The sequence below is a fragment of the Ambystoma mexicanum genome, chromosome 11 (genome assembly GCF_040938575.1).
Source record: "Ambystoma mexicanum isolate Mex_15411 chromosome 11, UKY_AmexF1_1, whole genome shotgun sequence".
NCBI lineage: Eukaryota > Metazoa > Chordata > Amphibia > Caudata > Ambystomatidae > Ambystoma > Ambystoma mexicanum.
In genome coordinates this window covers 1,405,630,904-1,405,646,117 of record NC_090934.1, presented here as the reverse complement: position 1 = coordinate 1,405,646,117, position 15,214 = coordinate 1,405,630,904, and the positions used below count along the sequence as shown (strand labels likewise).

The window sequence follows — 15,214 nt, the reverse complement described above, 5'->3', positions numbered from 1 at the left end:
GATGACTCCTGAAGCCTGCGTTATCTCAGTCCATTGGGGAACCTCATTGATGACACCTGAAGCCAGCCTGATCTCATTCCAGGGGAGAACCTCATTGATGATTCCTGAAGCCTGCTTGATCTCAGTCCAGGGGGGAACTTCATTGATGACTCCTGAAGCCTGGTGTATCTCAGTCCAGTGGGAGGACCTTATTGATGACTCCTGAAGCCTGACAGATCTCATTCCAGGGGGAGGACCTCATTGATGACGCCTGAAGCCTGCTTGATCTCAGTCCAGGGGGTTACCTCATTTATGAGACCTGAAGCCTGCTTGATCTCAGTCCATGGGGGAAACCTCACTGATCACTCCTGAAGCCTGCTTGATCTCAGTCCAGGTGGAGGACCTCATTGATGACTCCTGAAGCCTGCTTGATCTCAGTCCAGGGGGAACCTCATTGATGAAAACTGAAGCCTACTGGATCTCAGTCCAGAGGGGAACCTCATTGATGACTCCTGAAGCCTGGTGGATCTCAGTCCAGGGGGAGGACCTTATTGATGACCCCTGAAGCCTGCTTGATCTCAGTCCAGGAGGGAACCTCATTGATGAATCTTGAAGCCTGCTTGATCTCAGTGCAGGGGGAACCTCATTGATGACTCCTGAAGCCTGCTTGATCTCAGTCCAGGGGGGAACCTCACTGATGACTCCTGAAGCCTGCGTGATCTCAGTCCAGGGGGAACCTCATTGATTATTCCTGAAGCCTGCTTGATCTCAGTCCTGGGCGGAAACCTCATCAATAACTCCTGAAGCCTGCTTAATCTCAGTCCAGGGGGGAACTTCATTGATGACACCTGAAGCCTGCCTGATCTCAGTCCAGAGGGGGGCTCATTGATGACTCATGAAGCCTGGTGGATCTCAGTCCAGTGTGAGGACCTCATTGATGACTCCTGAATCCTGCTTGATCTCAGTCCATGGGGGGGAAACCTCATTGATGACTCCTCAAGCCTGGTGGATCTCGGTCCAGGGGGAGGACCTCATTGATGATTCCTGAAGCCTGCTTGATCCCAGCCCAGTGGGGAAACCCCACTGTTGACTCCTGAAGCCTGCTGGATCTCAGTCCAAGGGAGAACCTCATTGATGACTCCTGAAGCCTGCTTGATCTCAGTCCAGGGGGGAACCTCATTGATGACTCCTGAAGCTTGCTTGATCTCAGTCCAGGGGGGAACCTCATTGATGACTCCTGAAGGCTGCTTGATCTCAGTCCAGGGGGGAACCACATTGATGACTCCTGAATCCTGCTTGATCTCAGTCCATGGGGGGGAAACCTCATTGATGACTCCTGAAGCCTGGTGGAACTCAGTACAGGGGGGAACTTCATTGATGACTCCTGAAGCCTGCTTGAACTCAGCCAAGTGGGGAATCTCATTGATGACTCCCAAAGCCTGCTTGATCTCAGTCCAGGGGGAAACCTCATTGATGACACCTGAAGCTTGCTTCATCTCAGTCCAGGAGGGAACCTCATTGATGACTCCTGAAGCCTGCTTTATCCCAGTCCAGGGGAGAACCTCATTGATGATTCCTGAAGCCTGCTTGATCTCAGTCCAGGGGGGAACCACATTGATGACTCCTAAAGCCTGCTTGATCTCAGTCCAGGGGGGAAACCTCATTGATGACTCCTGAAGCCTGGTGGATCTCAGTCCAGGGGGGAACCTCATTGATGACACCTGAAGCCTGCTTGATCTTAGCCCAGTGTGGAACCTCATTGATGACTCGTGAAGCCTGCTTGATCTCAGTCCAGGGGGTAACCTCATTGATGAGACCTGAAGCCTGCTTGATCTCTGTCCAGGGAGGAACCTCATTGATGACTCCTGAAGCCTGGTGGATGTCAGTCCAGGGGAGGACCTCAATGATGACTCCTGAAGCCTGCTTTATCTCAGTCCATTGGGGAACCTCATTGATGACACCTGAAGCCAGCCTGATCTCATTCCAGGGGGGAACCTCATTGATGACTCCTGAAGCCTGGTGTATCTCAGTCCAGTGGGAGGACCTTATTGATGACTCCTGAAGCCTGACAGATCTCATTCCAGGGGGAGGACCTCATTGATGACGCCTGAAGCCTGCTTGATCTCAGTCCAGGGGGTTACCTCATTTATGAGACCTGAAGCCTGCTTGATCTCAGTCCATGGGGGAAACCTCACTGATCACTCCTGAAGCCTGCTTGATCTCAGTCCAGGTGGAGGACCTCATTGATGACTCCTGAAGCCTGCTTGATCTCAGTCCAGGGGGGAACCTCATTGATGAAACCTGAAGCCTACTGGATCTCAGTCCAGAGGGGAACCTCATTGATGTCTCCTGAAGCCTGGTGGATCTCAGTCCAGGGGGAGGACCTTATTGATGACCCCTGAAGCCTGCTTGATCTCAGTCCAGGGGGGAACCTCATTGATGAATCTTGAAGCCTGCTTGATCTCAGTGCAGGGGGAACCTCATTGATGACTCCTGAAGCCTGCTTGATTTGAGTCCAGGGGGGAACCTCACTGATGACTCCTGAAGCCTGCGTGATCTCAGTCCAGGGGGAACCTCATTGATTATTCCTGAAGCCTGCTTGATCTCAGTCCTGGGCGGAAACCTCATCAATAACTCCTGAAGCCTGGTGGATCTCAGTCCAGGGGGAGGACCTCAATGATGACTCCTGAAGCCTGCTTAATCTCAGTCCAGGGGGGAACTTCATTGATGACACCCGAAGCCTGCCTGATCTCAGTCCAGAGGGGGGCTCATTGATGACTCATGAAGCCTGGTGGATCTCAGTCCAGTGTGAGGACCTCATTGATGACTCCTGAAGCCTGCTTGATCGCAGTCCAGGGGGGAACCTCATTGATGACTCTTGAAGCATGCTTGATCTCATTGCAGGGGGAACCTCATTGATGACTCCTGAAGCCTGCTTGATCTCAGTCCAGGGGAGAAACCTCATTGATGACCCCTGAAGCCTGCTTGATCTCAGTCCAGGGGGAACCTCATTGATAACTCCTAAAGCCTGCTTGATCTCAGTCCAGGGGGGAACCTCATTGATGACTCCTGAAGCCTGCTTGATCTCAGTCCAGGGGGGAACCTCATTGCTGACTCCTGAAGCCTGCTTGATCCCAGTCCAGGGGGGAACTTCATTGATGACTTCTGAAGCCCGCTTGATCTCAGTCGAGGGTGTTTATGAGAGTCGAGATGGCTGTCAGGGGGCCTCCATATCTACCCTGATCAGATGCTCAAATCCAGAACAATTTTCCTGTAAATTACTGGTAATGTTGACGTTGTTTTTTTCCTTGAGTTTTTCGGTGAGCTACAGGAAGTGAACCCTGATGGCCTACACAGATGACTCTATAGAGGGGATTAACTGAACAGGGGCTTTCCATCAGCAGGTACGATCCTGGCCATTCTGCCAGTTGAGGCTGGCTGAGTGAGTCTAGACCCTTCCAATTCCAAGACTGTTGAGGCTTATGACCTCTTCTGTATTGTAGTTCCTTCTGCACAGCTTGATGTGAGGGAAACGCAGGTGAACCTCGTGGCTCTGAAATTAAAAAAAAACAAGAGTAGTCCACTTTCATTACGGTCCCCAAGTCACTGAAGAGGGTTCTTGAGTGGTGGATGGATACAACGGGGGATCGCTTTCTTCACACAGCATCACCAGATTTCCATCATGACTGACTCCTTCCTCTGTGCCTGTGGAGAAATCAGAGGTGACCTGGAGGTGCGTGCTTTGCGGGGAATGATGGAAAGGGTTTTGGCAACAAAGGCCTTTTAGTCATTCTTATTCTTTGTTCAGAGACGCCTCATCCAGATAGGCAGCAACACTGCTATGTTTTACGGAAGCAAGCACGAGGTGTGGCAGCAGATTCCCTCGCGTTTGCGGGGTGGCACTAAACATGTGGGATTGAAATGGTCCATTTCTTGTAATCTGGTGATCAGGTCACCGATCTATTGGGAATCTGCTTTTGGCCCTTTTTGCCATGGTGGGGATGAGAAGTGCCCTCTTTTGTGTCATCTGTGTCAGGGGTTTGCTTCATCCATGGGAGGGGTAAAACCTTTGTGTTCCCTCACACAAGTCTAATTGCCAAAGTGATCCAACACTGAGGAGGGACAGGCACTGCCGCTTGATCCAATAGCACCACAGGGGCCAGCGAACGTGGGATTTTCAAGTGACTACAGGTGCCCAGCCACACTAATTTCCTTCTTGTAGCTTCTCATGACCTGCTGACACAAAGGGGGGTCTAGTTCTGCTTCCCTTAGCCATCTGGTTCCTCAGAAATCAATTTATGGCGATACTGTCCCCACAAAACAAAACTTGAAAGTTCTAATGGTGGCCCGAAAGCAGTCCACCAAATATCAGTACGCACATGGTTGAGCCTAGCCAGTCACCCAAGTTTTAGACCGGCGGAAAATGCACACACACATCACCTAATCTAAAACTCTTAGAACCTCCAGCACATTGGCTACGGTCACCGAGGGCCTACCAACCACAGAACGCATTGAGGTCATACAAAAGAGGAAAGAGCGCTATATAAATAACCAAATACAATACAATACATTTGGGGACAATGAATGACAAGTGGTCACATGAGAAGGGCCTCAAACTTTAAAGAACAGTCTGGACCATGCACTGTCCTTTCTGCCAGACTTTAAGGCCTTCTGAAGATTTTTCCTTGTTTATGCACTACCCACCAGGTGTACGCCCTTTACGTTTTGTCTCATCCCTGATGAATACGCCTTTTGCGGGCTGCAACCGGCCCCATCGAAGACTGCCTTCTTGGTGGCCATTATGAAGACTGCCTTCTTGGTGGCCATTATGAAGACTGCCTTCTTGGTGGCCATTATGAAAATTGGTGGACATTATGTCTGCATAAAGGGTCAGTGAGCTTCAGGCATTTGCTCGGAGGAACCATTTCTGAACTTTCACAAAGAACTTTCACAACTTTCATGAGATGCAGTCCGGTACCGACTCTTCCTTTCTTATGGATCAGATAACAGTGTTTTACATTAATCGAAAGGTTGGATTCCCTGTGTCCTGCCATAACCCAGAATCTGGCTGCACCTGCTTTCCACAACTTTCACATGGACAGAAACCTTAATTTGCACTTTGACAAGACAAAAGATTTCAGGAAATCAAGAATCTGTCTGTTGCTTATTTAGGTTCCCCTGCTGGGACAAACTCTACAAGGAAGCCATGGCCAGATGGTTGGTATATTGTAACTTGAAGACCCACAAGTGGAGACAGGTTGAAGCACCCAAGGGCACTTGAAGCCATCCTTCTTAGGGTTGGCTGTCTTGGTAGAAAGTCAGCGAGATGTCCCCGTTGAGGATATTTGCAAGCTAGCACGGTGGGCTACCCCGATGCCTTTGTCATGAATTGTATTGCTGGATTGAAGCTCCAAAAATGTTACCAGGTATGGGCAGCTATTCTCAAGAATATTTCTGGAAACCAGCAGTAGAATGTTTTCACACTATCCTCTCCTTTCTGTATTCTTTGCAATCTTCAATAAGTACAGATGGAAAAAGGACAAAAACTAGGAATGAGTGAAAGTTACTCACCTTCTTGACAACTTTGTGAACGAGGATAGCACAGGGGCAATGCACTGGTCTTGGAAGCAAGACCACGCAGAGCAATGGAGCTTTGAATCCAGAATCCGTGCTTAGAAACCGAACTCTGGTATGGTATATAAAAAAACTATTAAACAAAATAAAGAAACTGTAGTCCTAGACCATAAAGCCTTTTCCTGCTAATAAGATGTTCAGTGATGGAAAGACTGCAGGTTGGGTAGAAAGCAGGTGAGAGGAGGTTTCTGGGGTTTCTGGTTAGGGGCATGGTGATATTTGCCACGTGCCACTTTCATTCCAGTCACTTCTGCTCAGCATCAGGCTTTGCGGACTAAACCCCACAGGTTTGGAGGAACAGGGATCTTTTGAGTAGGAGTAAAGTTGTCACTACAGGGAGTACATTTCACTTTGTACGGTCTTGATTATACTGGTCTGAGCATATTGAGTAAATGCTGCCTGGCATGCTAGGCAGTGTTTACTTTTCATTGTGAGCGTCGCTTGCCATGCTTGTACGTCAAGCGGCGCTCACAATTAGACCCGAACACTGCTTACCATGCGCACATGGTAAGCATTGTTCGCAGATAGAATTAATCCCTCCCTGACATGCTCCCATGGCAGCCAGCGTGCACAATGGATCCCTATGGGGCTTGCCTGCGTTATGCAGGTGCTTTTACGTCTTGCATTCACGCAACGCCTCATTAGAACATGAGTCCCAGAGTCTTTTATGCTCATTGTTCCGGAATCGCTACGCCTCATTTCTTCTTGTTAGAAGGCTTAACCTTATAGTCGGCATTACAACAGACAACTACACAGTGCCCTGACTTTGAGGTTCATAAGTGGCAAAAATGTAGTCCTGCCCACTTGGTGCGAAAAATGGCACTGTTTATTTATTTATTTTGACATTTGTTAAGCGCACCTAACCCAGCGCCATCTAGGCACTAATTTGTTTTTTATTCATTGCTTATTTGACAACGGTGTGCCAAGAATCCACTCGCTGGCGTTTTCCTCTGGAAACATTTTCTTTAATGCATCACTCCAGGCTTTCGGCCAGCACACTGACAGCACTACACCAGCGACCACTTCACAAACTAACATTCTCCGCTTCTAGTTGGCACCAATCACAGCTGTGACCCGAGAACTTGACTTGTCGCATGAGCAAAGGGCACGAGTTAAATGGCTACATTATCACAGCTGAGTTATTTCCATGCACAGCTGGTACATTCATTGCCCAACCTCTTTTCTGAAAAAAAGCCTCTGAAGGGTAACAAACTATTTCATGCATTCAGTCATTTCCAAACTGCGCGGAGTTTTATTTCATTTCCTGTTTCGATTTTGCTCGATTTATTTGCTGAAACGAAAAAAGCAGACACAAACGCACGCATAAAAAGACATATATATACTGCAGTAAACACATATGACTATTAATAGTTGAAAAAAATACATACATTGACCTCTGTCACAAACAAATGACATGATACTATCGCCACAGAGGATACACATCATAGATTATCAACCAATTACCGATTGTAAGGATTTTGAGTCCAGGAATACGAAACATAGCACCATGTGTAGTGTAGCGATAGTCGGTGTCTTGTGTGATTTGTGCAATAACAAATAGACAGCACTACTGCAAGGGTGCAGTACAAGGTTGACATTTGAGCACCAACATTATTAAATTGCTGTCAAGCAAATAGCACCAATTTCCTGCAAAAGGATCAAAGAAAACCCTTGCCAACCAGTACCAGTGTGTGCATATGCTGGTTATTGGGCAAGGCTGTTGCAAAGCAGAAACCAGGGCAATGTTTGCACCCCTCCTTGAGGTTGATATTGGCTGCTGGTTTAAATGAAGCAGCATTTGAAGTAGATTGGCTTTGTAGGGAATTTTGGAGATTTCAGGTAGTCTGACAGAAGTAGGCAGTAGGCTGGGAGGCCGCCTATTCCCAACCCCCTTTACGTCGTCGATGCACAACTGCAATATATACGTTGCCAATAAATGCAACACCTCCTTTCAACGGTTCCATGTAATAATGTCCCCGCAAAAATGTCTCCCGACAAAAAAGTTGTGGAGACATTATTACATTGAACATGCGGGGGACACCCCTGCAGTCCCCAAATTCTTCTTTTTTTTTAACAAGGGGAGCAGGGGATATCCCCACAACCCGTCCCCATACATAATGTCACCATATGAAATGTCGCCTATGGCTTTTCCTGGCGAAATTATGCATGGCCAACATTATTACCTGATAGCCTTTCAACAACATCACTATCCAGAGGTCTGGTAAAGAAAGATGGGGGGCTTGTTCAGTTTCAATGCAGTTTGTTTTAGCTGGAAAAGAATTTTGGAAGTGGGGCCCTTTTGCAATCATCGATGAGCTACATCTGGCTGAAGTCTGGGGAAGTCTGGGGAAAGAGATTCACTCCCTTTCAAAGAATTAAACAGATAGACATACTAAGATCGTGAACAAGGTCAGGGTACCATTGTTCTAACCCGCACACAATGTTTTTAAATGTCCCAGTTTCTGTAAATAGGGCAACAGGCACACAGGCAAGCGCGGTAATGTCGTAAAGGCCTGCCATACTCGTAACACCATTATGCCACCTGATATCCTGGTGCCACTGGGTCATTACAAGTCCCGGTGGCCCAGAATGTCATGCGGCGGAAAGTGTAAGTCCCCATTCCCGGCAATGGGGACAAGGAAGCACTGGCACCGTTGCTTGTAATCTGGTGGTCCGGATAGGGTGCCGGTGCACTGCTACCAGCACCCTTATTTCCAGACCGCTAGGCTTGTATGATATGATAAGGCATTTATAACGCGCCTATACACATGTGTTTCAAGGCGTGTTAATGAGGCCCCATGTCTTAGGAACGCACCCACATTTTACACCAGGAAGTGGCCAAGATTTGCGAACATGAGATGTCGGACCAGGAACTACCACCACAGATGCTTTCTAGAGGAAGTTTGGCTTTTTTTGCGCTTAGTTCTAAGCAGATCCCCAGGACCGCACAAGAGGCAGTCTCCCGGCTGGACACACCGCTGATGGATTTCACCTGACCACTGCCGTTCACATGTTTGCTCATTCTTAAAAATGTTTGACTTTGATGTAGTAACAAGTGCTCCTATTTGTTGGCAAACTATTAGCCCTCATGACCCCGCAGTCTAGAACGTAACCATTAAGGGAGTGTTACTTTTTCACATATGCCAATACTATGGGAATATACTTGCACTAGTGCAGAGAATGGACCAAATCCCTTTCCCGTGTTTTACCTGCCAGACGTGGGGGGCTGAAGAAAACAGGGTTTGCATTAAACTCGTCCAGGCCTATGTTACATAAAGTTTCGCATCAAGAGAAAATAATCAAGAAATCTGATTTTACACTCAATTTTGAGATATTCTAATGAAGAAATGTGCAAATATAATCTGCCGCTCTTTTTAAATTTAAAAAATGAGTCAAATTTTGAAGCAACATCAAAACGCCTAAACTTCATGCTTGACTTGTTTGAAAGAAAAATCAACTTTAAGCAAAGCACGGTGGGGCTGGCTCTCTTCCTTTCTAGAAAAGGCTAAATAGCGAGAAATGAACAGCCTAAGCGTTAGCCCTCTGGACAGTTAACAGGACATGGCACTAATTCTCTTAAAATGGAAAATGGTAAATTATTTTTTTAAAACCCTGAAGGGGATTAGGGTTTCGATTGCATAGAATGTGGATCATTTTCTGGCATTTTGACCCCAGTGATCCGAAGAAATCCTGATTTGACCCCCCTCGAGGCAGCCATTTTAGGAGAAGGTCAGGTAGCAGGCAAGATTGTATCTGACTGTGCTTAAATAACCATATGGCACCTGATAAAGTGGGCCAGCCAAAGTCTGAGTCCTCCTAGTTTGGGCAAGTCAGAGGACTAAGGAGATACTGTGATCCGATCGATAGCCTACTGACACTAGACTATTCCCAACAGAGTTCCAGCTGAGGGACTAGTCTGACAATTGTATAAGGCACTGGTAGGTGTCCCAGCTTCAGTGCAAGTTCCTCAAGCACCGCATATTTCCCAACGTCTCGGGAGGATAGCTCAGCGGCAACGTGCTCACCTTGGAAGCAAGATGACATGGAACAACACAGGTTCGATCCCTGGGTCCACGCTTCTGGGTATTAAGCGCGTTATAAATAACATATCATATCATATAATTTCCTTCCAAAATCTCGGGGCCCGCTTTTATGGATTTATTTGCACGCTTCAAAGTGACTTTGTACTGTCGAAAAAATGAATTTTTACTGCCGACAAAAACCGTGATTCATGGAACTGTGCAAATTGTATTTCTGCAATGCAAAGTCAGTGAAAAGTTCAATTTGTACTGCAAAAATGACTTTGTACTGCAAAAATACACTTTGCACAATTCGATGAATCAGGGTTTGTGTCGGCAGTGCATAGTCACTTTTCAGCAGTGCAAAGTCACTTTTAACCGTGCCAAAAATTGAAGACAAAATTGGAAAACAATTCGCTCTTTCAGTGCCTGCTCAACTCCCTTTAGTTCTCGCGAGACTCTGTGTGACCCAAGACCCCAAAACAGGAACTGACGCGGGGAATCTTGTATATAGGAAGCAGCTGAGGTGAAACACTTCCTGCTTGAGAAAAAGCAATACGGATTTTGGGCATAGGCCGTTTCCCAGCAGGGCCACATAACTTTAAAATGAACTTCATTCTGGGATAAAACATGAGTACAGCATGACTACACAAGAAACACAACAGTGCCATTTAAGGGGGCGGCCAAGTGTTCTAAAGCGAGGCACCGCTGCCTGAGCAGACCTCCTTTTGCTGAAATTCCCCGGACCTCTCATGGTGCGTGTGGTGTGTCACCCCTTCTGGGAGCGCGGTATCTCCCAGGGCTCGTGCCCATGTCACATGTGACTGTGATCAGCCTCTGTAGTGTTCTGGGACATCACAGTCCGGCACTGTCCAATCAGTTTACCTAGCGTCAAAGAGTTGCCCCTGAAAATATACTAAAATGAAATGCATGACAATTGTGTCTTAATGTATAGAACTGGTTGTGGCCTCCATCGAGTCACCGCAGGAGGAGCCGCAGTGACCACTGGACTTCCCTTTGTCTTATTGTGTAACTAACTGCCTTCCCAGGGAGTTCAATGGTTTGAGGGGCAGACTAACTGGAAACTCTTTTAGCATGAGTAGTCGCTTCGGTTGCCTTTGTCCATATCTTTAGGAATAAAGGCCATCCAGTGGCTATTCATATATTAAGTAAAATATCAATAATGTCAGTACACATGAGTGGCTCCTTGAGATGATGGCGATACAAGGTGGGTGACCGGGTCCCTCTGGTCCCTCCGGCCCTAAGGACTGGGCTGAAGTCTCCTTGGGTCTGCTCCGGTAGCTGCCACACCGAGTGGCCCAGACTGGAGAAAGCCTCAGCCGGGGTCTGTAGCCCACTGCCACCGCTGACTCCACTAGCTCTGATGCTGCAGCTTGTTGGCATAAAAGTCTCGGCAGGTCTGGCAGCAGCGTTGGTACCAGCGCATGTCCTGGCACAGGTCCTTCTGCTGGATCACGCGGCAGTACACCGTCCACTGGTCCCCGGCGCACTTGTAGGTCAGAGCAGCTTTGGAATGGGAAGAGAAACAGAGGAGACATAAGAAGTGGTCGAGCACAGGAGAAAAATATCAACTTTTTACATTACAGGAAACATCCGTGCAAAGAGGCAAAATGGCGACTGCCATGCAGCTCCCCTCCCCTACCCAACCTTTCCGGGTCATGTAGAGGAGACACTTATGTTCTGTGTCTGGAACTGCCCGATGCCTTGTTCCTGAAAACTGGCAGAGCAGGGACTGCCTGAAAGAGGCGAGTCTCTACAGAAGTCGGCATGTAGAGGGCTGGCTGGAGCGGGTGATTTCACACAGTTTCTGTTATGTTCACACAGGTATGCCATGTTGCCCTCGACCTCCACCGGTTTCTTTTATCTGTACCTCCTTTACCCTACAGCTTCCCCCTTTTCCCTTTCCTCTGTTAACTATGGTCTGGATGACCAGGGTGGGGCGCAATATACCCACTTGGGATGGTATAAAAGAACATAACATTTTGGGTTTGGTGGTAATGATCAAAACATGGGGGGGCTCATTTTCAAGTGTTCGGAATGGTGAAGCACATGCCCAATCTGAGGGATTTTCCCAGGCCAATATGAGGGATTTTCCCAGGCCAATATGAGGGATATGGGGGATTTTCCCAGGCCAATATGAGGGATTTTCCCAGGCCAATATGGAGGATTTTCCCAGGCGGAGCGGGAACATGGAGTGAAATGGATGATTCGGCCTCCCCATCCGCTCTCCTTGAGAAACGGAATGCATTCATGACAGTATCGGAATTTGATGCTTGTATAAAAGTATTTGGTTCCTACAGAATTCTCCAGCCTTTAGCCCCTAGGTCAGGGCAGATGCAGGGTTTGAAATTGAAAGTTTGATGAGCTGAAGCTAAAACCAGCTACTGGGTGTCGGGCATCACCCTGTAGGCAGGAGCTACCGATGGGGAACCAGTAGCTACCAGGGATGCTTCTTTAATTTATTGTCCATTTTGTATGAACCATTATGTTTAAATCTGTATTAGATGTGTTCTAATTCTTCTTTATTAAAATTCTCAAATGCTGAAAGTAAATGTCACATGCACATGTTTGGAAGGAACCAGTTGGCCCTAGGAGCCAAAAGTGGCTCCTCGTAGCTGTTGCTTTCAAGCTAACCAGGCTCTACTGTGCTAGAAGCAGGAGCTAGATAGTTCCCAGCTCCCCTCAATTTTGAACCCTGCAGATATGCAAGGAGAGTTAGTGCTGTACTTCTTAGTGCATACAATGACAATTGCATAAAAGGGACTGCAGTGCACCCTTGTCTACGGTCTGCTCCGTGCAATTCGCACATAATCAAAAATGTCCCTTTTGGCATTTTAGATACCCCTTGTTTTTAAAATCCCACCAAATTAAAAGTTGCGGTCGCCTATGTTTATTACGTCAAAGGGTATATGGAACATTCTCCATGAGGTAAATATGGGTTATATGACAACTTATAACTAGATGGTATCTTAAAAACAAGTGGTATTGAAAACCACATGTTTTAACCATTACTCCTGTGGTAATAATAAGGAACTGACAAAATAAGGACATTTGTACTTCAGAATGCAGAACTGGGCGCAGTCAGAACTTCAAAACATTCGCAATTGGCTGGAGCTGTTCCCTTAAAATTGTGGCAACTCTTTCCCAACTCCCAATTCCATTATCTGACAAATAGAAACCAGGTGTCATGGTGAACCCCGCTAACAACGAACCAAAAGATTCAATTGCAGATTCATCCTGCTTTCAGGCTAAAATTAAGAATCCCCACATAGGATCAGGATTCACTTCCTGGGTCAAACATCACTTCCTGGGTCAAGCAGACAGAATGGCAATAGTATGCCACGACTGCCAATTTCGTCTGAAATCTATACAGAAAGAACGCCCCATTCTGCTCGAGAACCAATCAAACCCTGACTGGTCTTCTGTGCACGCACTCACCGAGCCTTGGTGAAGTAATCGTGTTGGCATTTATCTTCTCGTTGCAGGCGTCCTGGTGGCACTGCCTGTAGGCTGCAGGCTTGGTCATTGCAGAGCATTCGTTGCCATGGCGCCCAGTCACTTGATGCATGCACTGGACCACTCGGGACTGCAGACCCTTGCCACATGTGGCAGAGCACTGCAAAGAGGTTATGGAAAGAAGTAATCACAGGTGAGCATTCTGAAGCATCATCCACTTAACACTGTTTCAAGAATTATTATTGGTACCAGGTGGTGCCTCGCACATGCTGATGAGTGGTCACTAGCTAAAATAAAACAAAGGGTTACATCCATGTAGTGAACTAAAATCGCATTACACAAACGTGCCTGGCATCATCCGAAAATGAAGGTGGTCTTTATAAAAAGCGGGCCTCCTGCAGTAACCTTGCAGAAAGGTCCACAGTTGTATAGGTGCTTTGAGTCGAAGGGGAGTGGAGGGGATTTTAGAGACATGCACACACTGCAAGGAGGCCGGTTACTTGCTGAACTGTTTGGGTCTTATATGTAGGCCTCGCTGCGGGCTGCAGTGGTGTAGACATGCTTTGGTCTGAGGGGCAACTGAGACTCAACTTGCCACATTGCAAGCAGGGGAGGGAATGAGCATGGGGGCGGGGAGAGGAGCAGCTACTGATTTTAAAGAGTTTCATGAACAAGTATGCCAGGGCAGCTAAATGAACAGACTTAGGGGAAGTTCATTCAAAAATGTTATTGGGCCTCATTACGACCCTGGCGCTGGACCATGGTGCTATTAGCACCATGGTCCATGCCGGTCTCCGGCATGGTGGATGGCGGAATTACCGCCCCATCACAAGGTTGGCGGGGGCGGTAATTCCCCATTCACCATTCCCCATTCCCATTTTGCCCCATAGGGCATAATGGGGATGGGGAAGGCGCTAATTACGGCACCGTAAATTACGGTTGCCGTAATTAGCTCCAAGGTCCTTTAGCGGGTTGGATTTTAACGCCTGCAAAAAGCAGGCGTTAAAGCCTCCAACCCGCTAAGGGACCTTGTAATCAGGCGCTAATGGTTTAACGGTGCCGACGCTCTTTACGGCGCCGTTAAACCATTAGCGCCAGGGTCGTAATGAGGCCCATTGTCTCAAAAGATGGGCCATAATCAAAAATATATATAAAACATTTTTTAAAGTAAATTCCTATGTAAAATTTTGAGCAAACGAAGCTCAAAGTAAAACATTTCAAGCACTAGAAGGCATCCATTTTGTGAAATGAATGAGCCTCCTGTGTTTGTGTTAAGCTCTGCTCTCGCGGCAATAATGAAGCAAAAGCCCCTTACTGGGAGCTTTTGCTTATTACAGCTGGAGAGCAGAGCCTGCAGTCAGAATCCTTCATGTTGTGTGCTGGTAAGTGCTTATTTATTATATTTTCAAAACTTAAAGTAAATGTCCAGGCAATTATAAATACAAAACAAAGGGGGGGTGGGGGGGGGGTTGGGAAACTCTCTACCAGCACGAACACAGCCCATTGACTTGTTCTTGGGTGGATGGCCCCTGGGAGAGTCTCAACCAAGTCTTTAGCTCACTGTTCTTTTCACAGAGAAGACATTTCCTCGCATATCAGTCTTTGTCCTGCCCAGGGGCAGTCCAGCACCGAAATGCTATGCAATTCTCTTCTGAACAAGAGTACCACAGCAACCCCATACACGTGTTTTAGCCTTGTTGGGCATCATCAGTGAGGGGAAGCTGCACCTCTCTAAGAACAGTGAGCAAGGGGTCCACGTCTGGATCGCCCTGGTAACTTAGGGTTAGACCCAAAATTAATTTATGGTCACTAAGACTTGGTTGAAACTCTCCCAGGGGCCATCCACCCAAGAACAAGTCAATGGGCTGTGTTCGTGCTGGTAGAGAGCTTCCCAGACCCCCTCTGTTTTGCATACCAAGTAACTTTGGGTCTCACCCTAAGTTACCAGGGGAATCCAGACGTGGACCCCTTGCTCACTGCTCTTAGAGAGACACAGCTTCACCTCACTGATGATGCTCATCTAGGCTGAAACACGTGTATGGGGTTGCTGTGGTACTCTTGTTCAGAGGAGAATTGTCTAGCATTTCGGTGCTGGACTGCCCCTG

General features: G+C 47.4%; 1 protein-coding gene across 3 annotated transcripts in view; it reads right to left on the bottom strand.

The window, feature by feature from the left end:
* Positions 1-6,556: 6,556 nt before the first annotated feature.
* ADAMTS17 (ADAM metallopeptidase with thrombospondin type 1 motif 17) overlaps positions 6,557-15,214 on the bottom strand; it is a 1,111,828-nt gene continuing 1,103,170 nt past the window's right edge. For 2 of the 3 annotated variants that reach the window (XM_069625034.1, XM_069625036.1), the window contains 2 exons: positions 13,092-13,269; positions 6,557-11,159 (listed from right to left, as the gene is read on the bottom strand). In XM_069625034.1, the coding sequence (XP_069481135.1) occupies positions 11,008-11,159; positions 13,092-13,269 (330 nt within the window). In that variant the 3' untranslated portion in view covers positions 6,557-11,007. The remainder of the gene's footprint in view (positions 11,160-13,091; positions 13,270-15,214) is intronic. The other variant, XM_069625035.1, reaches the window with a different exon arrangement.